The sequence below is a fragment of the Lampris incognitus genome, chromosome 2 (assembly GCF_029633865.1).
Source record: "Lampris incognitus isolate fLamInc1 chromosome 2, fLamInc1.hap2, whole genome shotgun sequence".
Taxonomy (NCBI): Eukaryota; Metazoa; Chordata; class Actinopteri; order Lampriformes; family Lampridae; genus Lampris; species Lampris incognitus.
The window spans coordinates 29,995,280-30,019,093 of NC_079212.1; the positions used below are offsets into that span (position 1 = coordinate 29,995,280).

Genomic DNA, 23,814 nt, shown 5'->3' on the forward strand with positions numbered 1-23,814 from the left:
TGAAACCCAGGATTCTACAGCTCCTGGGGATCTGCTCTGAGGTGGTGGGTCACTCTTTGGAAAACTCCTTCCTAAACAGCTGCACTAAGTTTACCCTCAGACTGGCTGACAATATCGCCTTGGACACATGAGTACCAACTTCTGCCCTCTGGGAGGTGCTTTAGGGTGCCAGACTGCAGGAAGAATAAGTACAAGAACTCTTTTGTTCCTCACTATAACATTGAACAAACCAACTGAGGAGCACCAAGGTGGTGATCAACCCCCCCCCCCCACACACACACACATACACCCTCACACTTGGACCGTTTCCCCCCTCCAACACAAGGACTGTGACCATACCCCCCCTCCAAACACCATCATCATCATCGGCCGTCACTCGGGGTTGAGTATGACTGTCCTCCTTCTTGGTCTTTGTGGGTCTTCAGGTGGGTGAAGAGGCCAATCCTAGAGCCGCATATTTTGGTGCAGTGTGGGCAGGGATGGGCGGTGGTAATCATGGGATTGGTTTGGGCCTTTTTGGTGGAAACTCCCTCCTTTCTGAGTCTGTGCTTGTCTTCTGCAGCCCGTCGGAGATCATTATTATATAGTGCAGCTATAATGCAGACAAGTTTTCTCCAAGTCGCCCTGTTGGTTGCTGTGTCCTCCCAGGTCTTAGGGTCTATGTGGCATTTTTTGATGTTCGTTTGGATGTTATCCTTATACCTTTTCTTTTGACCTCCCGGGGCACGATGTCCTGTGAGAAGCTGGGAGTATAGGACTTGTTTTGGAAGGTGAGAGTCAGGCATACGGATGGCATGGCCAGTCCATCTGAGCTAGTGTTGGGCGATGGTGGCAGTAATAGCAGGAATGTTAGCCTCCTCCAGGACGCTGGTGTTGGTGCGTCTATCTTCCCAGGTGATCTTGAGGATTTTTCGGCGGCACCTCTGATGATGTGCCTCTAGTGCCTTCAGGTGCCTGCTGTATGTGGTCCAGGATTCTGATCCATACAGTAGGGTGGACAACACTACCGCTCTGTAGACCAGAATTTTTTGTCCTGGCCTGGAGGTCACGGTTTTCAAAGACCTTTTTCCTCAGTCTTGAGAAAACCCCACTGGCACAACTGAGGTGGCGGTGTATTTCCTAATCAATATTAGCTTTGGAGGATAGGAGGCTTCCGAGGTATGTAAAGTGGTCCACATTTTCCAGTCTGGTTTTGTCAACATAGATAGTTGGGGGTGGAGCAGGGTTATTTGTGTTGGGTGGTAGCTGGTAGAGGATCTGGGTCGTTTTTATGTTAAGGGCCAGACCAAGCTGCTTGTATGCCTTGGCAAAAGCATCCAGAATGCACTGTAGGTCCTCTTCTGAATGGGCCACGAGGGCATTGTCATTGGCATACTGCAGCTCCATGATGGATATGGTGGTGGTTCTACTTTTAGCCCTGAATCTGTTGATGTTCAGGAGTTGTCCATCAGTTCTGTACATGATTCTGACTCCTTGTGGCAGGTGTTCACCCATAAGATAGAGGTTAGCAGAAATGAAAATGGAGAACAGGGTAGGAGCAATGACACAGCCCTGCTTGACTCCAGTGTGAACCCTGAAGGGTTCTGTTTCATCTCCACTGCCACTGAGTACTGTGGCTGACATATTGTCATACAGCAGTCTCAGTATCCAGATATATTTGTCCGGGCAGCCAATTTTTGCCAGAACCAACCACAGAGCCTGACGGTTCACAGAGTCAAAGGCTTTGGTGAGGTCTATGAAGGCCATGTATAGTGGTTGATTTTGTTCCCGGCATTTTTCTTGTAGTTGGCGAGCAATGAAAATCATGTCCATGGTACCTCTATTTGGGCGAAATCCACTCTGAGACTCAGGGAGAATATTTTCTGACAGGGCGGAGAAGTCTATTATCCAAAACCCGGGCGAGAGTTTTCCCAGTGGTGGATAGGAGGGAAATGCCACGGTAATTTCCACAGTCTGCCTTGTCTCCCTTCTTAAAGATGGAGACACTGAGGGCATCCCTAATTTGTGCAGAGATTTCTTCCTTTTCCCATATTTTGAGGAGCAGGGCGTGGATGTGACTAAGGAGAACTGGCCCACCATCCTTCAGGATTTCTGCTGGGATGCAGTCAGGTCCAGCGGACTTGTTGTTCTCCATCTTTCTTATGGCATCCTGCACCTTGTTCCGACTGGGTGGTGCTCCCATATTCTCATTGATGGGTTGTTGAGGAGGCGATCACCCCCCCCCCCCACCCGCACATACACCCTCACACTTGGACTGTTTCCCCTCTCCAACACAAGGACTGTGACCATATCCCCCTCCACACACACACACACACACACACACACACACACACACACACACACACACACATGGACTTTGTGATCATACCCCTCCACCCCCCACATACACATGAATGGTGTATGCAACTATGTACACGGTCCTTGCACAAGGCTGTTCTCTTTTGCATATGTTCTTTTATGTTGTACAGGTTCTTTTATGTTGTAGGTGTTCTTATATGTTGTATAATGTTATTCTGATGATTGTTGGAGTGTGATGCAAGACAAAGTTCCGTGTGAACGGACAATTAAGTGTTATCTTCTATTTATAAATGCACACACACACACACACACACACACACACACACACACACACACACACACACACACACACACACACACACACACACACACACACACACACACACACACACACACACACCTCATTTCAGCCATCAGGTGCCTAGCTTGTTGTGACAGCCTCTGGACTTTATTCAACACACAGCCTTGTGCAGTGACACCCATACATATACACTGGCCGAACTGGGTATGACTGTTTGTATGAGGTCAGAGATCAAGTGGCCCGGCAGGACCTCTGACGCCTGACTGATCTCTCTGTCTCTGTCTCTGTCTCTCTCTCTCACACACTCACGCTCATGCTCACACAAACACACACACACACACACACACACACACACACACACACACACACACACACACACACACACACACACACACACACACAGAATATTTACAGAATGCATATGGTGTGTGACCCTTTTGTCTGACCCCACCAAAAAGAGGATTTGTCCCATAGCAACAGTTCACATAACCTCGGTGTGAAAACTGCACTTGACACATACAGGACGTGTCGACCTGATGGCTCTCTTCACTGCCCTTGAATATGCAATCATCTGGGGCCAACTTTTTATGGACAATTTCCAGTTCAACCTGCATAAGAATTTGCAGTTTGGGCAAAATCAATGGGAGTGACATCTCTCAACAGGGAAAAGAAAGATCATGAAAAATGCCAGTTCACAAATCATCCTAATTAAGATGATGTACTCATGTGCTCAGTGGTGTGGCCCTTGATGATTATGGCTCCCATGTGTCTGTGTGTAGGTGGTGCTGTATAACCCCGAAGTGGAGGGCAGTGAGAGTCCTGGTAGTTTGGGAGGCAGCCTCAGTAACAGCCTGTCTGACCAGAGCCTGGCTTCCCTAAACCTCAACACTGCTGTCAGCACTGGCAGTAATGTGCACAGCTACACACCGGTAAGGCTCTCTGTTTTGTTTCTTCCATATTGATCCTGGAAGGAAAACTGTCTCTTGTGTTGTGCTCAGATTGTTGAGTAGGTATGTCTACCACCTCATAAGGCACATGTATATCCCTGCCATACTGGGACTGAATCCCATCGTTACATTTTTTGACCTGCGTCTCTCATAATCTGTCTCTCCGTTTCTTTCTTGGGCTTTCTGCTGTCAGAATAAAAATATAGAGGGAGAGGACAAACAGAATATGTATTTTCAATCCACTAGGCGATGTGAGCACAGGCACCAGAGCAGTGCCCAAATAGTTGATTGGTGTTCAGGGTCTTTGCTGGGGCACCTCACCAGGGCTTATACTTGGTATCACGGGGGGATTTAAAGTAGGTCTGCAGGTTTAACTTCTCAGTCATTACACTACCCCGCTGCCAAGTCTTTGCATAGGTCACCCAGTCTTGACCAGTTTTTGTGACACATTCTCCAACAGGATGAAATTTTGCACCCCGTGTGCTAGACCCTAGAGTGACAATTCACACTGAAGACCGATATCGACAACAAGCAAACGCATATTAATCCATGTCTTGACCCAATGTACTAACCTATTAATAGGGTTGGACATCGTTACGATTCTGCTTTTCGATTCCGGTTCTTTGAGAGGCATGGTCAAAACAGGTCCCATGCTTATTTCACAGAAGAAAATTTTGTTAAAAAGAAAAGCTTTATACAAGCCATTCTGTTTTAAGAACGGGTCATTCATGTGAACGTCTCATTCTTATATTTACATTTACAACAACTGTCTTCATACATGAAGATGAAGAAATAAAGACACAGTCACACCCTGGTTCGGACTACCAGGTATTAAACTCCTTAAATTAGAAACAGTTCTTTTTGGAAAAATGAGCATTGTGTGGTGACCCACATCTATATAACTAGAGACATTCACCCTAAGAGGACAGTGTACCTTTAAGGGAAGAGGTGAGGGGTCAGATAATGTACTTCCGCTTCCGGTACAGAGTTCAGTGTCGTTGTCGAACGTATGACATGCAAAGTTGGAGCTAGTAAACTACCTCGACTACGTCTACTTTCACGTCTCCTGTCTCGTTGTTTTCTAACTCCACAATATCTGCCTTCTCAGGATGTATATACGCGAGCGTTCAGTGTCGTGTCCTGTAATGTTTATCTTGTAAAGCCGCTAGGAGGCACTGCTGAATAATGACATGTGTGTTCTACGTTAATACAGTAGGAAGAAGATAATATAAGATGGCGGATACGCATCTGACGTTGAATGCTTAGCGATGTCAGTAAACCTTTTCTTAACATTACTTGTTGTCGTTGTTGAAATCTACTACGATACCACAAATTAGCAACGAGGATCCCCAACATTTTATTGCTGACTGGCCGACAAAATGTCACAGTTGAGTATTTGCATACAGTTTATAACAATTCGCTCATGTATACGTTGTTCGCTGTCTCGCTGTTGCAAAGAAGACACACGTTATTAATTTTCGCTTACCCAACTGCGGCGAGGTGCTGCTTGCTGTTTGCTCAGGGTTGGCTGAAGACGACGCCGAGGCAGGAGATGGAGACCGGCGCAACGTGTCAAACACGGTACACTGGTTAACCGTGTAAGGCGAAGGTGTTTGGCCATATTTGTCGTGCAACCTCCCTTGCACGAAATAATATTGCCACAGGCGTTGCACTGTGCCAACCCTTCACTTTCGATCGCCTCTTGCTCTTGATGGCGCACATTTAACTTGTGGAGGGGGAAACTAGGGAAGCTGTATGCCGCCACCACGGCAGCTGAAACTAACTTTAGCCCGAGTGAAATTTATTTAGGAACCGATAGGCGGAATCGAAATTTGAATTTCTTAATGATTCCTTTGGAATCGGAATTTCGGAACCGGTTCTCGATGCCCAACCCTACCTTTTAGTGATTACCATGGAGGACATCAGGTTTTGAATATTTTGGCCCCCTCGGCCTGTGAGGTGAACCTGTGTTTGGGGTATATAGTTTGTGTTGTCGAGTACCTTCCCTGACTATGTTTACATGCAAACAATAAATCTGATTATTAGGGGTTATCATTTGATGCCAGTGTTATTGCATACACATGGATATTGGTAATGTGATTACACTAATAACTGCATCTACAGGATTTTTATTTTTTATTTTTGCAGTATGCTCCGGAAATGATGTAACCGACCCCCTCGACCTCTCCTCCCCTTAGCCTGTGCGATAGATTTCTGTCATTTTAATCTATACACAGTTTTATCCTTGGTGTTACAACAAAATCAGCTGACAGCAGCATGACTCGTGTTCTTTCAGTTGGTTTAACATAACATTTGTATCTTCCTCAGATCAAAAGTGTTGAGACTTCTTGCGCTCCCTTGGCAACCGTGTTCGATGTCAGCTGGGGATCTGTGACCCCCCCCCTCAACATGCACTATTTCAAAAACACAACGTAATCAGAGTAAGCTGAATTAATCCAAACATTAGGCAGAAGTTTACTGGGCTTAAGTGGGTTTTTGAATACACTGATTAATCAAGACCTTCGCCTAGTTTTGGAAATCATGTAAAGTCATTCACATGACCATTTCAATAATTGTAGTATAAACATAATCAGGCTAAGATCGACGTGTTAGTGTACATGTACACCCACTAGGGATGGATAGTTGACTAGTCAAAATGCCTTTTTGGTGTCTCCCCGCCTGCCGCCCAATGACTGCTGGAATAGGCTCCAGCATCCCTGTGACCCCGACAGCAGGATAAACGGGTTGGATAATGGATGGATGGATTATTTAGGGTGTCTTGGTAGTGTAGTCGTCTATTCCGTTGCCTGCCAACACGGGGATCGCCGGTTCGAATCCCTGTGTTACCTCCGGCTTGGTCGGATGTCGGGAAGCCGGATATGGGTATGTGTCCTGTTCGCTGCACTTAGTGCTTCCTCTGGTCGGTTGGGGCGCTTGTTCGGGGGGGAGGGGAAACTGGGGAGAATAGCGTGATCCTCCCACGCCTTAGTCCTCCTGGCGAAACTCCTCACTATCAGGTGAAAAGAAGCGGCTGGCAACTCCACATGTATTGGAGGAGGCGTGTGGTAGTTTGCAGACTTCCCAGGATCAGCAGAGGGGGTGGAGCAGTGACCAGGATGGCTTGGGAAATAGGGTAATTGGCCAAGTACAATTGGGGAGAAAAAGGGGGAAATTTAAGAAAAAAATATTTTTATTATTTAGATATTTTTCTAATAATATACTGCTTGGATGTGACTAGTTTTTCTCAATCCTACACCTTAGATTAAAGTAATGCAATGGATCAGCCAAATATATGTAAATTAGCCCAGCGTCAGTGTCGTGACATCATTTTTATTTTTATTTTTTTGAGAGAGAGAGGAAATACTTGTTATCGGTAAGCGGTGCGTTACTTGCTGTGATACACAGAAATTGTGTGTCCCCAGTGATGTCACTTGTGGACACTTTTCTGTGCAACTTTGGGTGAACTCAAACCACTCGGTATTATGGCTGCTTAATGGCAGGATATTCCTACAACATATATGGAGAGATAATGTAAACTAGGATTGTTTCTCTTTAAACTTATTGTTAACACTCTGCCTACTGGTCTTGATGGCGGTAGACTAAGGCGATTGCTGATTAATCTCTTGAGGAAAAAATTGCCCACAGCAAGAGGTCCTAGTTTCAAACCCCAGGCCATCCCAGTTCCTTTCTGTGTGGAGTTTGCATGTTCTCCCCGTGTCTGCGGGGGTTTCCTCTGGGTGCTCCAGTTTCCTCCCACAGTCCAAAGACATGTAGGTCAGGGGAATCGCCCATACTAAATTGTCCCCAGGTGTGAATGTGTATGTGTGTGTTGGCCCTATGATGGCATGGCGGCCTGTCCAGGGTGTCTCCCTGCCTGCTGCCCAATGACTGCTGGGATAGGCTCCAGCATCCTCGGGACCCTGAGAGCAGGATAAGCAGTTTGGATAATGGATGGATGGATGGATGTTAGGGTTAATACTCCTGTCTGTGTCCCTGACCAAGGCAAATGGAAAGAAGAACTGGAGTTGGGCCCCATGGTGTTGCAGCTGCCCACTGCTATACAAAAGGATGGGTGAAATGCAGAGTGAATTTCATTGTAAGAATACAATGACAAAATAAAGTGGCTTTCTTTCATAAAGGCCTCCATTTTTACATGTGCGTAGGTTCACATGTTATGAAAGCAATCTCTGGGATTCTACCACCTGATGTCAGTCCTTGCCAGTTGGTGTACAAGCTACACTGGGTGTAGACTTTGGAGTAAACATTCACAAACTGCTGTTTTGATTAAATTTAAACCAGCTGTAATGTGCTTCCATTTTAGCATTGGATGTTCAGAGACAACACATTTTGAACACCCTATTCCACAGCATAGTCACACACTTAGCAAATGTGCACCCCCCCACCAATTACCCCACTCTTCCGAGCCATCCCGGTCGCTGCTCCACCCCCTCTGCTGATCCAGGGAGGGCTGCAGATTACCACATGCATCCACTGATACATGTGTCGCCGGCCGCTTCTTTTCACCTGGCGGTGAGGAGTTTCGCCAGGGGGATGTAGCGCGTGGGATGATCACGTTGTTCCCCCTCCCCCCTGAACAGGCGCCCTGACTGACCAAAGGAGGAGCTAGTGCAAAGATCAGGATACATGCCCACATCCAGCCTTCCACCCGCAGACACGGCCAATTGTGTCTGTAGGGACACCCGACCAAGCCGGCGGTAACACGGGGATTCAAACAGGCAATCCCAGTGTTGGTAGGCAACGGAATAGACTGCTATGCTACCTGGATGCCCCAAACATTCACTTTTTGTTATAAAAACACTGCACTGCTGTTTTGATCTATGCTGTGATTATAACACGGCGGGTTTATGTTGTAGACAAGATGTCTTAATAATCAGAACAAGGTAAACAGACTACACAACAACCACATACGTTTTATTCATGTTACAGAAAATGGCTGCTCTGCCAGTCATGCTCACTGAAACAATATTGAGCTTATTATTTTACAAAATAGCACCTATCGTGCACAAAAAAGGAAAAAAAAACTTCTCCCTCTACCACTTTGGGCTTCTGTGGTGGACTTCAACTATTTCTAAGAATTTTTACAAAACGAAATTAAGCTAGAGCTGCACATATACGTGGGATTGAAACGGATTTATTCTGTTGGCCATAAATATAACGCATTGCATGCAAAGTAGAACTCATAAAGCAGGACTCGTCCCGGCCTCAACCCAAGCACAGTAAAACATATCTCGAGACGCACACCTGACAAAACATGGCTTGATTAACATGAATGAGACTCGAGCATTTTTGGTCCAGCAGTTTATCGATCAGCCGTCACCCATCCCTGCGATGCCGTAATGCGATGGATAGCATAAATAAAACTGACTTATTTATCGTTGGGGATTTTCAGCGGGGTTTGGTTACGCTCACCGAAGCAAACTATTTCCAACTTCCCAAAGGTGAAATGACGCAGGGGGAGTTTGTGTTTTTCCACAAAAGAGTAAAATTGCAGTAATGACAGGGTTTTGAATGAGATTGATGTCTTTCACTGTACCTTGGCCAACTACATTTTCAGCCTATTTAAGGATGAGCTTTGTGTGTGCATGTGCTGCGCACATACATGCGTGCGGTACATGCACAAATGTGTGTGCGTGTGTGTGTGTAGAGGAAGGGTGGTATAGTATGTCGACTCTGTAAGGATTTTATGGTGGAAATTGACAGGAGTGGCTGTTTACTCCAAAGCTTTGTTGATGTGCTCTGGTCCACTTATACCTCTGCCCCGGAGAATCATGGCATGTTCCAGCCAACACCGCCTGGCCCTTTTTTTTCCTCTTTTTTAAAAGTAGAGTAGTGTGTGTGTGTGTGTGGGGGGGTGCTTGTTATTGTTTGTGTCTGAGGCTTGAAACTAGGGAGGACCCACTCACACCGTCTAAGACCTTTCACCAGGTAACACACACACGCATGCACACTCACACACACACACACACCCCAATGCGCTCAGACAAACACACTCAGCACGGTTTATTTAAATGGAGGCTGACCCGTGCTGTCTAGTGTTTCAGTGCCTACGGTCTTGGCCGAAGCGAAGTACAAGCCAGACTTGGCAGACCAGAGTACACACTGAGACGTACTTGGCCAGGGTTCTACTGGCTGCTCAAATGGTTTCTCATCCTCGACAAAACAAGGTCCTTCGGCTATTTGAATCAATTAGTCTCAAGCGGCATGTCTGTGTATGTCTGTGATAATAGGTTGCCTTATTTTTATTTATTTTTTTAGGGGTAAGATTAGGATTGGCGCACATATATCTGGCAGAAGGACGGAGGCTACCCCATTCTGAACCGTGTGGATTTACACTAGAATAAGCAGCAGAGACAGCTCACTGTATGACAGAAAAACAAGCTGAGACATAACTGGAAATGTGATTAACTGGAAATATGGTTGGGTCAGCAGGCCCTCGACACAACCAATCAACAATGTTCTGATCTCTAAATTGGCACAATCCAGTTTTATCAATCCAGTGTCATTGACCGGCTTAATTCCCTTTGGCAACTATGTGTATGGCAAAATGAGTAAACTATCTGTGCCATCACTAGTAACTGTAAATCATTTACTAATACGATTTCCATGTTTCATTCACTGTGATTTTTTTTATGAATGCTTTATTCGCTGTTTACTGAAAACAACCCAAATATTTAAGTTAAACTCTTGAAAATCTATAATTTTTTTTTTTGGACTCCTTTTTTTAAATGTAATTTTTAAATCTCTCTAGAAACTCAGTGAAAGTGATGTGCTCTGGAAATATCCTCCAATAGACGTCCATCGACAGCTACCCCTGCATGAATCTCTCCATAAATGGCGGCACGGTGGTGCGGTGGTTAGCGCTGTCGCCTCACAGCAAGAAGGTCCTGGGTTCGAACCCCAGGGTCATCCCAGGTCATTGTCTGTGTGGTGTTAGCATATTCTCCCCGGTGTCTGTTGTTGGTTTTTGGTTTCTGCTACCATCAGAAGAAACATGCATGTTAGGGTGTCTACTCCTGTCTGTGCCCCTGACCAAGGCAGTGGGAAAAGAAGTGGAGCTGGTCCACGGGCGCTGCATGACGGCAGTAGCCCACTGCTCCTAGCTACACAAGAGCTCAGCCAGGATGGGTTAATTTATGGTAACTGAATTTCCCCAAGGGGATTAATAAAGGAAACTTAAACTTAAATAAATCAATGGAAAAAAAATTAGAATAAGATGAGACAAACAAAACAAAGTCATCATTGTAATGCAAGGTAACTGATCGGTTTGCCAGCGTGTCAGTATTTGTCCCTCTTTCAAACAAGCCAATCGCAATGCAATTTAGAGGTTAATGTTGAATTTTGGTCCAAAATTAGAAGACTGCAAAAAAAAAAAAAACCCAGCATTTAACAGCTGCTCACCTTTATATTATTAATCAGTTTCCTCCCTGTTCACCTCCCACCTGCATTAGCAGAGGTCAGCATAATCTCATCTCATTAACCTCCCGTTTCCAGAGGCCATCTTTTTTTGTATCTCTCCCTTCTGTGCCGCTCCTCTGTCTCTCTCCTTCCTCCTTCATCACTCCTCCTCTGTCGGCTCTGTCATTCCAGACCTTATATGTGTGCCCATCGAGGGGCATCAGGGTTAGATCTACTTTGTTAGCAGGTACGGGTGATACCCCCTCCCGATCGAGGGTGATTATAGGTGGCTTTGTCCAGGCAGCGCCTCGAAGCCGCTGAGCCAGTTGGACAAAAAAGGTGGTGACTTTTGGGTGGAGGTTGGAGGTGAGGATGGGGGGGGGGGTGCATTTTTCAGAGTTGGATCCCGGTTAACGTTTCAGACAGCCTGGACGAGTTTACAGAGATGACGTTAGCGTGATGGCAGAGACATGACTGGAATGTCCTCTTCACAGAATACAAGACAGAAATCTTTAAGTTTTTGTATTTAGTGTTGTGTGTTAACTAGCTTCCCCCCCACCATCTCCTTCTCTCTCTCTCTTTCCTCTCCCTTACATCCCCCATCCCTCTTTCAGGTGAGTAGCCACTCGGAGCCCTCATCACAGGCCCTGAGCCTCCAGCAGCCCGCCCCTCCTCCCCCGCCACGTCCCCCTCCCCTGCCCCCGGCTCCCCCCCAACCCCAGTACGGGGTGCCGGTGCCGGAGGTGAGGGATAAGCATGCCTGCTTCTCCGACTTTGAGGACCTCAGCGCCTCCTTCCGCAGCCTCTACAAGTGTGTCTTTGAGCACTCCTTCTCACAGCAAGGTGGGTCTGGCTGCGTTTTCTTTGAGTACATCTGGGTGAGCGGGTGGGTGTGGGCGTTTCTGTGAGCTCTTGTGCCCACCCGGCCTCGATGCTGACACGGGTGTGTAAAACTGTGTGTGTATAAAGAAGCAACAACTGCAAATGTCTCAGACTGACCTGATCAGGCCCCTTGCATATAATTAACTGTCAAGCTGGAACATGGCTGCTATCGCTGTATAGCAAATTTAACATTGTTTTGATAGCAGTGAAAGCGTCTGTGTCCCCCCCCATCACCCCCACCCCAATCCCTCTCTATTGTTTTTTAATAAATAAACAATCTGTTGCTCCACATATCTGCAGTTTACAGCTTGCTCAGTCAAATGAATAAAGGTAATTAGAAGGAAGAAGAATTTCGTTGAAGTAAACAAAAAAAAAAAGAAACACATTTGCGGTCAAGCAAAGCAAAGTGTACCAGGGTGCTATTGTCTTGATAGCAGCTAATTAGATTGGTATTAACGTTTGCAAAGCGTCTTGCTAATTGCTTCCTGAAGCTTTCTATTGGGTCATGAGGCCTCCTCCCATTTGGACCCCTCCCCCTCCCACACACACACACACACACACACACACACACACGCGCACATTTATCATTGATTTTTCATAGCCGAGAAGTTTGTTTAATGTGCTTTGATTACCTCAACATGCTGCTTGGGGCGATTCTTTGTCATGTTCCCGTTCAGTTTGTAGTCAGTGACGCAGATAAAATAATGGATATGCCAGCTATCTATCTATCTATCTATCTATCTATCTATCTATCTATCTATCTATCTATCTATCTATCTATCTATCTATCTATCTATCTATCTATCTATCTATCTATCTATCTATCTATCTATCTATCTATCTATCTATCTATCTATCTATCTATCTATCTATCTATCTATCTATCTATCTATCTAGTCTGTCTCCCTATGTATCTATCTATCTATCTAGTCTGTCTGTCTACACTTTTTATCAAAAAGAACCATGTGATGAGATGATGGTTATGGATTTTGGTGCGTGATGCAGTCCAGTTAAAAGGCGTGGTTTCCCACATTGCTGCTATTACACTAAAATAATATAATCAGATTTCGACCAAACCAGTGTAATACAACGGAAATAAGCTGTTACATTTTTTGCAAAGGCAGTGTGTAGTGTGAATGATACACAATGTATTAGATCCAGTAGGAAAGTGCTGGAACCGCATGGCCTACCAGGGGATGTCAGATGTCATTGTGTTGGCGGAGGCTGAATCCCGGTGAGTCACCTGGACAGTAGTACTCGTCCCCATAGAAAAAAAAAACCCATAGTGTCATAGACCACACACCAAACCAGGGCTGACACGGGTGTTGCCTTTTCATAATTCTGCAAATGCCTCCCAGATGCTTTTCCTCATGGATTCCAAACAACAGGGACTAACAGTGAAGCTTATGGCTTGGATGCTTTAGTTGACATAGTTTAGCTCAGCCCAAGGGCATAAACCAGCTGGCATGTTTTAAAGAGAGAAACCTCCCTGATCAATCCAGCTTGAATAACCTTGAAAGTGTCGTGGCAGTTTTTGGCCCAAATAAGTATGGACTTAATTGAAAGATGCACTGGGGTTTGAAAAACTCACCACTTACTACGTTCAGCAGTATTTTTGAACTATTTTTCTTTCAATTGTGTCACATTTTATCTGCTGAGATGAATTCTGATGAGGTTTGCGGTTGCATATAAAAGTTTTTTAAAAATATAGCGTCATTTTTTTTTAAAGAAATATAGTGAGTCATTTAAGCAACTAATAAATGTTTCTTTTGTCATCTTCCCCCTACTCATCATATTACGGGCGGAGCAATTGGCAAATGGGATCTGAATGTCCCATTAATATTTCCATTGATAAGATATTAAACGGATTTGGGTATTTTCCAAGTGACTTAAATTGACATGATGGCTTCAGAGGTCTATTGTCACTGGAGTCCAGGGTAAACAAGTTATTATCAAGAGACCTAACTCCAAGGGCTGTATTATTTATCTCTTTTTCTTTTTCACATTGCCTCATCAAATTTCAAACATTTGCAGTGAACTAGCCCGTGTTCTGCTGTCACCCCCCCGACCCCACCCCTTACAGATCTGATGGGTATGCCCAGTGAGTCAGGGCAGCAGGGCCGGTCTGTCTGCTCTTATCAGCCATCCCCGGGCACGGTTGGAGGAGGCGGTGGCGGTGCCCACCACCACCAACACAACCATGGCCAAGCGCCGCACCACCCTCACCACCCCCCACAGCAGCACCTCCCACCTCACTCCACCCACAGCCAGCACCAAGCGCACAGTCAGCATGGACCGCACCAACAGCACTCCAACCATTCCCAGCAACAGCACTCGTCCCTTGCCCACCACAGCCACACTGGACCACCCTGCTCCGGCGCTGGTGAGACCAGAACCCATCCATAACACATCATCCACTCTCGCCGGTCATGTCGTCAGTCGGCGGTACAACCTGCGTAATTGTTGTTCCAGTTGACTGCTGTTTTTCCTGATTCCCAAGGCCACATCTGACATTGCTGTTAATGGTGTTCTGCCAGTGCACCCCAGCAGGCGTGTCTCTGCATAGACCCATTGCATTTTATATTATACTCGTTTTCTCCCCCGGGGGTCCCAGGGCATGTGATATTATGAGCCTGGGAACAGCTGATACAGGTGGGGCATCTCTGAAGCCTCACCAAGGCTTTCTTTCCTTATATCCCCAGTCTTTGTTGGTTTTTTTTGTTTGTTTTTTTTCCTTACTCCTCTGTGTCTGCACTACAGCTCTCAGGCCAGAGAAAAGGACTACTCAGACTATCCTTATTTATCTGGGTTAGTGCGCTCCTCAACCAAGCTGAGGATGAATGAAAGCAATCCCTCTGTCTTTGATCCACAGCCTCGAAATATATTGTTGTTGTAGATTGTGGCAGTGGAAGCAATGAAATGCCCCCCCCCTTATTTTTTTTTATAGCGTCTGGAGTTGTTTTGTGAGCTGCTCCACCTTGTGGTAGATTGTGAAACTCTGTCTGACTTAAATGGCACTGCCAACCACATCAACCATTCTACTGGTTATGGATGCTTTAAATGTTGGTCAGTTCATCCCTAAACACCTATTGCCATGGACTGGAAGATCCATCTAAAACTCTCATTGTCCTCATCTCGTCTTTGTTTACAGATGTTTCTTAGTGTCCTAAAAGTCATTTTAAAATTTGTGTGTGTGTGTGTGTGTGTGTGTATATGTGTATGTGTGTGTCTATGTGTGTGTGTGTGTGCGTGCACGCACACCACCAAGGTATGTCAGCAGACTGGTACCCCAACCTGGACTGGCTGAAGGAAAGCTGCCGCATAGCCACCAGCTACAACTGGGCCGATGTAGACCTTTCTCCCTTTCAAGGTAACGTACGTACACACACACACACACACACACATGCCTGGATTTTTTTAAGATCAGCACAGCCGTCTTAAACCCCAATTTTGATATACTTTGAGATGATAAAATGTGCATGATGTCAGTCATTTACACTGACTAAATCACTCTGAATTCATATCTTTAATAAAATGTGTATGATGTCAGTCATTTACACTGACTAAATCATTCTGAATTAATATCTTTACTTTGATATAAACTCACACTAGAGGCACAATGTGTTGAGTATCATAATGGGCAGAGCCTAATAAAAGTGATTATTCTTCATTTGAAGGTTGCTCTTCTTTTCTCTACCCCTCCTCTCTCTGGCTGCCTCTCCTGGTTTCTCTTTCTCTCCCTCTCGCTCTTTCTCTTTGTCTCTCTCTCTCTCTCTTGCGCCCTCCCATCCTCTCTCTCCCTCTCTGTCTCTTGCCACGTCTACCTCCTCCTGTTTGTATGATGTGAATAATCCAATTAGGCTGTGGCTCAGTAACAGCCTCTTATCACGGTTGGTGCACAAAGCCGGCAACATCCACACATGATGGATGACAGTGGCCAGTGTTTTAAGACGAAGCCACCCCGCCCCCCTCTCCTTCTCTCCTCCTGCAGCGCTTGACCTCCCTCACACAGGAGTAATGCTATCCTTTGCCATTACTGGCTCTCCTCCAAAGAGTAGTGAGTGGTCCCCTCTTCTCAGTCCCTGCTGCAAGCGCAACCATCCAAATTTAATTTAAGGGGCATTTGATGGAGGGATGTTAGAATTTAGGATGTTGAATTGAAGATGTGGTCGTGTCTGCGTTTAGAGATGAGGGGTTTGGAGATTTCTTGCATGTCAAATGTCAAGAGGTATGTTGTCTGGAAAATGACTCAGTGCACATAGGGACCAGGGTGACACGTTAGTGCTTTGGCTGAAATATGAAACACGTGGACATGGCTTTTCATATATAAGTTCTATTTCAGATCTTAAAAAAAAAATCTTTGAAAAGGTTGGTGGAGTAAGGGGGTGCAGGGCATGCAAATGCTTTCAATTTGCTCTGTTTGAATAAAATGATCATCCAAGTGCCAGATTATTTTCTCTAATGCAAATTAAATTTAACAGGCTGTCTACAAATGCGTCTCTTTTGTAAAACAATTGCAGCTTCTTTGGATTTGGTAATTGTAGTATTTAGGAGTCCAACTAGCGGGGCTGCTGGAACCCTATTGTATGTGTTAGGATTATTATTCTTCTGCTGCCCTAAAAGTATCTGGATCTCAGAATCTGTTGTAGTATTTAGGAGTCCAACCAGCGAAGCTGCTGGAACCCTATTGTATGTGTTAGGATTATTCTTCTTCTGCTGCCCTAAAAGTATCTGGAGCTCAGAATCTGTAAGAGCTACAGTTCCTAAACTTGGCAGATAAATTGAAAATCTCACCAACTACTCAGACAAAAAATATATACCAACTGGCCAGTTGATGGCGCAATAACAACAAACTACGTTTTGGCCATTAACTTTTGAATCGTAAGTCTCAGAAACAAAGCTTTTTTTTCCCTTCCTGGTTTCTGTGGGTCCAGAAGATTCTAAAGATCAAAGCCCTGCCCATTTTAAACCAGAAAGAGTTTCCACCATTTTGAAATTTGTCCAAATCTGTTTTTTGGCTACTACTCTTACAAATTTTGAGCAATTGTCACCAAATTTGGTATAGAGCATGTCTATAACAAGCTGAAAAGGGGACGTTTTTAGTTTTTTTTTATATTCCATATGGGTTCATTGTACAAGCCCATCACATTTTATCACATTTTTACCTTATTAATCCTTCTGACTCTGATCAAAATAGCTAATTTAAAAAAAAAGTGCATTAACTCAAAAGTGTTGCGATATCAACCTGAAATTTGAGACACATGTTCAGGAGTTTTCATTAAGCTTAAGTATTAAAGTGCATTGGGCTTAATCTCTAGAGGGTGCCACAAATGCAAAAAGTTTATAGTTCTTAATCGGCTGATCTGTCTATTGTCTGTGACATAATGATGATTGCCACTTGTCTGTTTGTTTCTGTATGGTCTGGGTAGATTGTAAAAACTGAATTGCCCTTCCGGGATAAATAAAGTTGTCTGAATCTGAATCTGGATTCATATGAAATTCGGTTTGCACGTTCTCGGCTCATGACTCAGTCAATGCATAAAATGTTGTAACAGTTCATTAAAGTGGGTGTGGCTTATTACAACAAATATACATTTCTAGACATTTAAAATTCCAAATTTAAAAATGAAAAAAAATCACCTGTACACCCTACAGAGCTGAAAATGTTTCAGCACATCCACTCATGTGTGACAAAAGTTTGTCTCAGTACAACCTATAGTCAATTCAGAAGTCCATCACTCTATATTTTCCAAAATATTTAAAAACTTATCTTCACAAATCTTCATTCAAATGCTGCCAAAATTGACAGATTGTGCAGCTGTTCAATTGCACATGCTGCAGATGGAGTTCAGATATGTCAAACGACAAGTCTGCAGTGAGCCAGTGTCTTACGGTAATTTGTAGTGTCAAAACATTTGCTATTTAACCAAATGTTTGATCAAACTTCACCAAAGTATTTGACAGTACACCTGAAACCAGCAGAATGGTTTGTGTAATATTTTGTTTCAGAATTTTGTCACCAGGGCAGCACAGTGGCGCAGTGGTTAGCGTGGTCGCCTCACAGTAAGAAGGTCCTGGGTTTGAGCCCCGGGGTAGTCCAACTTTGGTGGTCATCCTGTGTGGAGTTTGCATGTTCTCCCTGTGTCTGCATGGGTTTCCTCCGGTTTCTTCCCACAGTCCAAAGACATGTAGGTCAGGTGAATCGTCCATACTAAATTGTCCCTAGGATGAGAATGTGTGTGTGTGTGTGTGTGTGTGTGTGTGTGTGTGTGTGTGTGTGTGTGTGTGTGTGTGTGTGTGTGTGTGTGTGTGTGTGTGTGTGTGTGTGTGTGTGTGTGTGTGTGTGTGTGTGTGTATATATATATATATATATGTTGGCCCTGTGTGACAGTCTGGCGGCCTGTACAGGGTGTCTCCCTGCCTGCTGCCCAATGACTGCTGGTATAGGCTCCAGCATCCCCGCAAGCAGGATAAGCGGTTCGGAAAATGGATGGATTTTATCACCAACACTTTAATTGTTGTGAATTTTTCAAGCTTAAACAGACAAAAATATCTGAGTCTGGCCACAGTGATGTCATTGCGTTAAGTTCTAAGAAGGTGTGTGGCATACCATGTCTCCCTAGTGGTGCAGTCAGTAAGTAAACTTCTCTGGGCATACAAAGGTTGCTGGTTCAATTCCCAAGGAGTTCAATTCAAACTTGCCAACCTTGTGGCAATTTATGCATGTGGCATGTTTTCAAATTCTTCTGAAGGTCATATTAAGTCAAAGACTGCCTTTCGTTAGATTTTCCGCCATTTTGAATTTTGTCCAAATCAGTTTTTTTTTGGTACTCTGCCTACAAATTTTGAGAGTTGTCACTAAATTTGGTACAGAGCATCTCTGGACCAAGCTGGAAAAAGTTAGTTTCAGATTGTTGATATTCCATACAGTTTTGATTATACAAGGCAATCATTTTTTTTTTCAAAATAGCTAATTTTCCAAGATTTGCATTAACTCTGGCTGGCTACTACTCTTACAAATTTTGAGCAATCGTCACCAAATTTGGTGTAGAGCATGTCTATAACAAGCTGAAAAAGGAAAGTTTTTAGATTTTTGATATTCCATATGGTTTCATTGTACAAGCCCATCATATTTTATCAAATTTTTACTTTATTAATCCTTCTGACTCTGATCAAAATAGCTAACTAAAAAAAAAAGTGCATTAACTCACAAAAGTGTTGCGATATCAACCTGAAATTTGAGACACATGTTCAGGAGTTTTCACTAAGCTTACATATTAAAGCACATTGCGCTAAGTGCTTGTACCCCGCCCTTTGCTGTTTGTGGTTGTATATATTATTGAAATTGTTTTGTATTGAAATTATTAAAATCTTTACATAAGTGGAGTAGCTGTTGTACAGAACTTTTCTCTGCTTTGCAGCTGCAGAGTAAATCTTGTCAAAATCAAATTCTGAACACAAGTCAACATTGGAGACAGAAAGCCTGTGTGAGCCTTAGCTACAGTATTAAACTAGACATATAGAATAATGTGTCGTCTGCAAATATGAGGGATATTATAATTGAAATGATTATAAAAACATTTTTGAGTTACATAGATAGTTTTTTCAAGTTTGGTGAATGATAAAAAGTTTTTTACATATTTTGTGATTTGGCAGACCGTTCCATTCCCAATGGTTGGCCAAGTTGGAATGACTTGTTGTCATTTGGAGACGCCTCATGTAGGATAGCTGAAAACGAGTTTTTCATGCTTTACATTCTGCCACCGCACAATGCGAAGTGTGGCGGCAGGAGTAAAAGCTAATTTTTTAATGTTTTTCGATGTTTTTTTTTCCCAAACGAGATATTAGAAAAGATAGACTAGTGAGGGAGCAAGGACTAAACATTTTCAAATTTGAGATATGTATTTGCCTGCATATTGTTTTCTGCACTAACATAGTAACAATGAGCCTTTTTTGATAGTTAATCTTTTAAGGTCATTAATAATTTAAATGTGTTTTTCTTTTTCTTTTTTTGTATCCTTCCAAATGAGTGACCAACCCATTTTTATTTAACCATGATCTTAATACATCTTTTTCTCTATCTGTCCAAGGCCTAAAAGAGAGCATGAGGCAGGCTGAACTCAACAACTGGTCGCTTGACCCAGCCCAGATGGCAGACCTCTGTTCCTCCATCAACCAGTTCTTCACGGCCACGGGGGTCATCCCTCCACAGGGGGCAGTCCAGTCTCAGCCGCAGGCCCAACACCGGACAACACCACCAGCATCCCAGCACCCAGCCCAGCCTCATGGGGCAATGCATTCCAAGGCTACCCAGCACACTCAACATGGGCAACACAACCAGCATAACCAGCACATAGGCTCGGGTCAGTTCATGGATTGTTTCTATTATCATTAAACTCGACTGATCTCTGACTTTAGTAAGTCTATCAGCACAGTATTTTTCATGGAAAGGTTTAAGACGGCTGATCAACTGGGGCGCTGGATGGTTGAGATTGAATTCAGTTATATTACACTTCTAGTTAATAAGGTCCATGTTTGCTTAATGCAAGTGTGGTTCAGAATCTATACTACTTTTTCTCTCACAGGGAGCATGTACATGGACTCAAGACAGAACATGGCTGCTATGATGGGCCCACCAGGTTACCCTCACATGCCCCCCATGAGCAACACAGGCCCCACCATGACAGGTGATGTCCACAACAATATAGGTAGTATGTCCACAAGAGTTAGCATAAATGCAGGATGCTTGTAACTGTGTGTGTGTGTGTGTGTGCGTGCGTGCGTGCAGCTGTATGTTTATCTATCTATCTGTCTTTGTGCCTACCTGCTTACCTGTCTGTGTATCCTTGCCTGGCGACCATCTCCCTCCCCTCTGCAGGCCACCATAGCCAGCTGAGTCAGCAGCCACAGCACATGCTGCCTCAGGGCCACTTCCAGATGAGACGTCTGCCAGCTGCTGACGACATTCAGGACGACTTTGACTGGGACTCCATCGTATAGACCGACCCAAGAGGATGGAGCAGAGGACAGTAAGGCGAAGGAGTGGGAGAGAGGGCACAGAAATTGAAGAAGACAGGTGAGACCTACAACTGAACAACCTGCCACCCTAATTTGTCCGAGAGAGAAACTGAAGACAATCCAAAAAGGAACAAAATGTAACATGATTTTTCTCTGTCCTATATGTCTTTTTTTTCTTTTTCTTAATGAATCTAAAGACAATCAAGAAAATAGTGAGACCTAACAGGCTTACAGTGTTGGGCAAGCCAAGATGTAGACATTGTCCCAAAAAAAAAAGGACATTTGAAGCATTTGAACCAGAATTGTCTCGTCTCGTGTCCCCCAGTGCCATCAGGGTTTACAAGTCGCCAAAGTGTTAAAAAAAAAAAAGTGAAGCGTTGTAACTTTTCATTTGTTGTGCCTCAGAGCTTTTCCCCCGCCTGGAATGTGTGTGTCCTATATGTGCACAAATTCATGACATTGAGCATATTGCCAACAGATTAAAAAAAAAAAATTCTCCTTTGTCAAGACTCTTTCCAGAAGTGGTGTGTTACCCTTGCTACACACACAAAGGCCCAAAGATGAAAGTTTCCAGTACTTTCCATCAAGTAACATAATCTATAGCTGTCTTTTGTTTGTCCTTTCATATACTGTGAGGGGGAGGATTATCTTTAATGTATAAAAGGAATGAGAGGTGAATAGAGCACCACCTTGTGGAGGAAAAGCCTCTGTGCTGCTGTTTAGTTTAACGTCTACAGTTTTGTGTCATGCAGACAAACTACGTTACGGACGGATTTCTTCCTAGAGAAATTAGTTTTAAACAACTGTATTGTTTGTCTCTATTATCTTCTGTGGATCATCCTGTTTTATTGCTAGACAGGTATTACAAACTTTAAAAAAAAAGACTCTCAGTGTTGATAATTTAAATACCATTACCTTCCATAAGCTACTCGTAAATTGCCACATAGCGACATCAAGTAAAATTTAACTCCCATATCCTCTCCAACTGGTTTTGTCCAGAGCCGGTACATTAATATCACTGTGTGTGTGTGTGTGTGTCTGTGTGCTTGAGCAAACCACCCTACCAGTATGTCTATGGTGCCACATTCTCAGGGTATTACTTTCATCTCTCATGTCTGAACAACAAAAAGCCATCTAGTGTCTCTGTATTGTGTATGTGATGTGAGGTTGTGACCACTATCTGTTGGTGAGGAAAGTGCTTCAGGGTTTTTAATTTGGTTGGAAGGAAGGAGGGGCCATGAACACAAACCTCCATGAGTTGCTCTGTGAGCTAACTGATATGATATGACGGGTGCAACACTACATTAAGATAGAAAAAAAATAGATTGGATTAGACTACGCACGACTAGGACTGAGAATTGGACTCGAGGATTTTTTTGTTTTTTGTTATAAGTAAGCATTTTGTTATAAGTAAGCATTTTGAGCTATACGGATGATGAAAAGAGCAGTGCATTATTTGTAACTGGAATAACAATTAGTTTCATTAGGAAAGTTGAGGAAGATTTGCAGTTGCCTCATGTAGGATAGCAGAAGAAAAGCAGTTTTTGCACAATGTAAAGCTTGGTATTGTCTGATGGAGAAAAAAAATTGTTTCTGTTTTTTTTTTTTTTTAACTTTTTTCTTTTTGTCTTTGAAAAAAATGATTGACCAGTGAGGGAACAAAGACTAAACAAAACTTTCAAACGCTCAAGATATTTTCCTGTGATCTTTCATTTTATCTGTCTGTAAAAGTGTGTATAGTCTTCTCTGATTCCCCTCACCATAGAAAGCCACCATCGAAAAAATAATACCCATGTGAAACAAATAAAGGTGTCTGTATTTAATGGGTATACGATGATAATGACAATGAGATATGGGACCTTAAAGTGCTCTTTGGCTTGGAAGACCTAGTTACAATGAATGGTCAAGACAATATTTCATGAAAAAAACGTATTATTGCCATTAAATGCTGTATTACTGTGACCAGCATATATATATATATATATATATATATATATATATATATATATATATATATATATATACATACACACACACACACACACACATATGTATATATATTCAATGTTTGTGTTGTTGTCGTTGTAAATAACAGTATGTACTTTGTCCTTTGCCCTTGAAAAACAAAGACTGACAAAAGATAATGAGCAAAAGGAGAGAAAGTATTTTGTTATTTGTCCTTGGAAGACACAATATGTACATACCTTCAGTATATTGTAAATAAGTGAAAAAGAATGCTTTGGCTTTTTGTGTGTCATAAATATTCTGTGTACGGCAGGTCAACAGTTAAAATATGTTTCAGTGTTTATTAAAAATGTCATTGACCATTTTTACTGGACTTACATTGCATTTGCTGTTATTATTTCCCCTAAAAAAAAAAAGAAAGTTTTAAATGATCCCATCGAAGTTGACCCACTTAACTGCTGTGCAAAGCATGACTCAGCCGTGTCTCGTGCCTCTTTTTTGAATTGGCCCAGGCCTGTTGACAATCTTTGTAAAACTTGCCAGAGAGTCTTATCTACAAACAAAGAGCTCAAAATCATCCTTACCTATGTTAGCTATATAAAAAATCTCACAGACAAGAAAGAGTTGAATTTGTAACAGTTGAGTAGACATTTTCTCCCCGGCTCATGCTATTTGACCCTCACAGCTTGTTGTCCAACAGGTGTCAGGCTTGTGCCAAGCAACAGTTGGTTTGCCCTCCTTCGCATACAAACTCCTCAGACCACCATGCTTGCCCGTCTGAAAGTCACACAATGTTCTAGCTGTATTTACATCTCCTTTTCATTGGGAGAGCCTGTTTGAAAGCTATTTCCTGCTACCGTTCGTCCGTCACACATGTATGCTAGCGTTTTCCTTCCCAGAATCCATGAGATCAGTGAGCTAAAATGTCATTGTACACAAAAGCGCTGCTCATTTGTGTAGTCAGGAATGTCGCTGCCTCCTCTCATC

The 23,814-nt window shown here is 43.4% G+C and overlaps 1 protein-coding gene across 1 annotated transcript in view; it reads left to right on the forward strand.

Annotated features, from left to right (window-relative positions):
* Window positions 1-23,181, forward strand: part of LOC130107650 (forkhead box protein J3-like) — a 69,783-nt gene extending 46,602 nt beyond the window's left edge. Inside the window, exons 7-13 of the mRNA XM_056274353.1 lie at window positions 3,379-3,528; window positions 11,577-11,805; window positions 13,928-14,227; window positions 15,113-15,214; window positions 19,935-20,207; window positions 20,430-20,531; window positions 20,723-23,181. Coding sequence (XP_056130328.1) covers window positions 3,379-3,528; window positions 11,577-11,805; window positions 13,928-14,227; window positions 15,113-15,214; window positions 19,935-20,207; window positions 20,430-20,531; window positions 20,723-20,844 — 1,278 coding nt within the window. The 3' untranslated portion in view covers window positions 20,845-23,181. The remainder of the gene's footprint in view (window positions 1-3,378; window positions 3,529-11,576; window positions 11,806-13,927; window positions 14,228-15,112; window positions 15,215-19,934; window positions 20,208-20,429; window positions 20,532-20,722) is intronic.
* The last annotated feature ends 633 nt before the right edge of the window (window positions 23,182-23,814 follow it).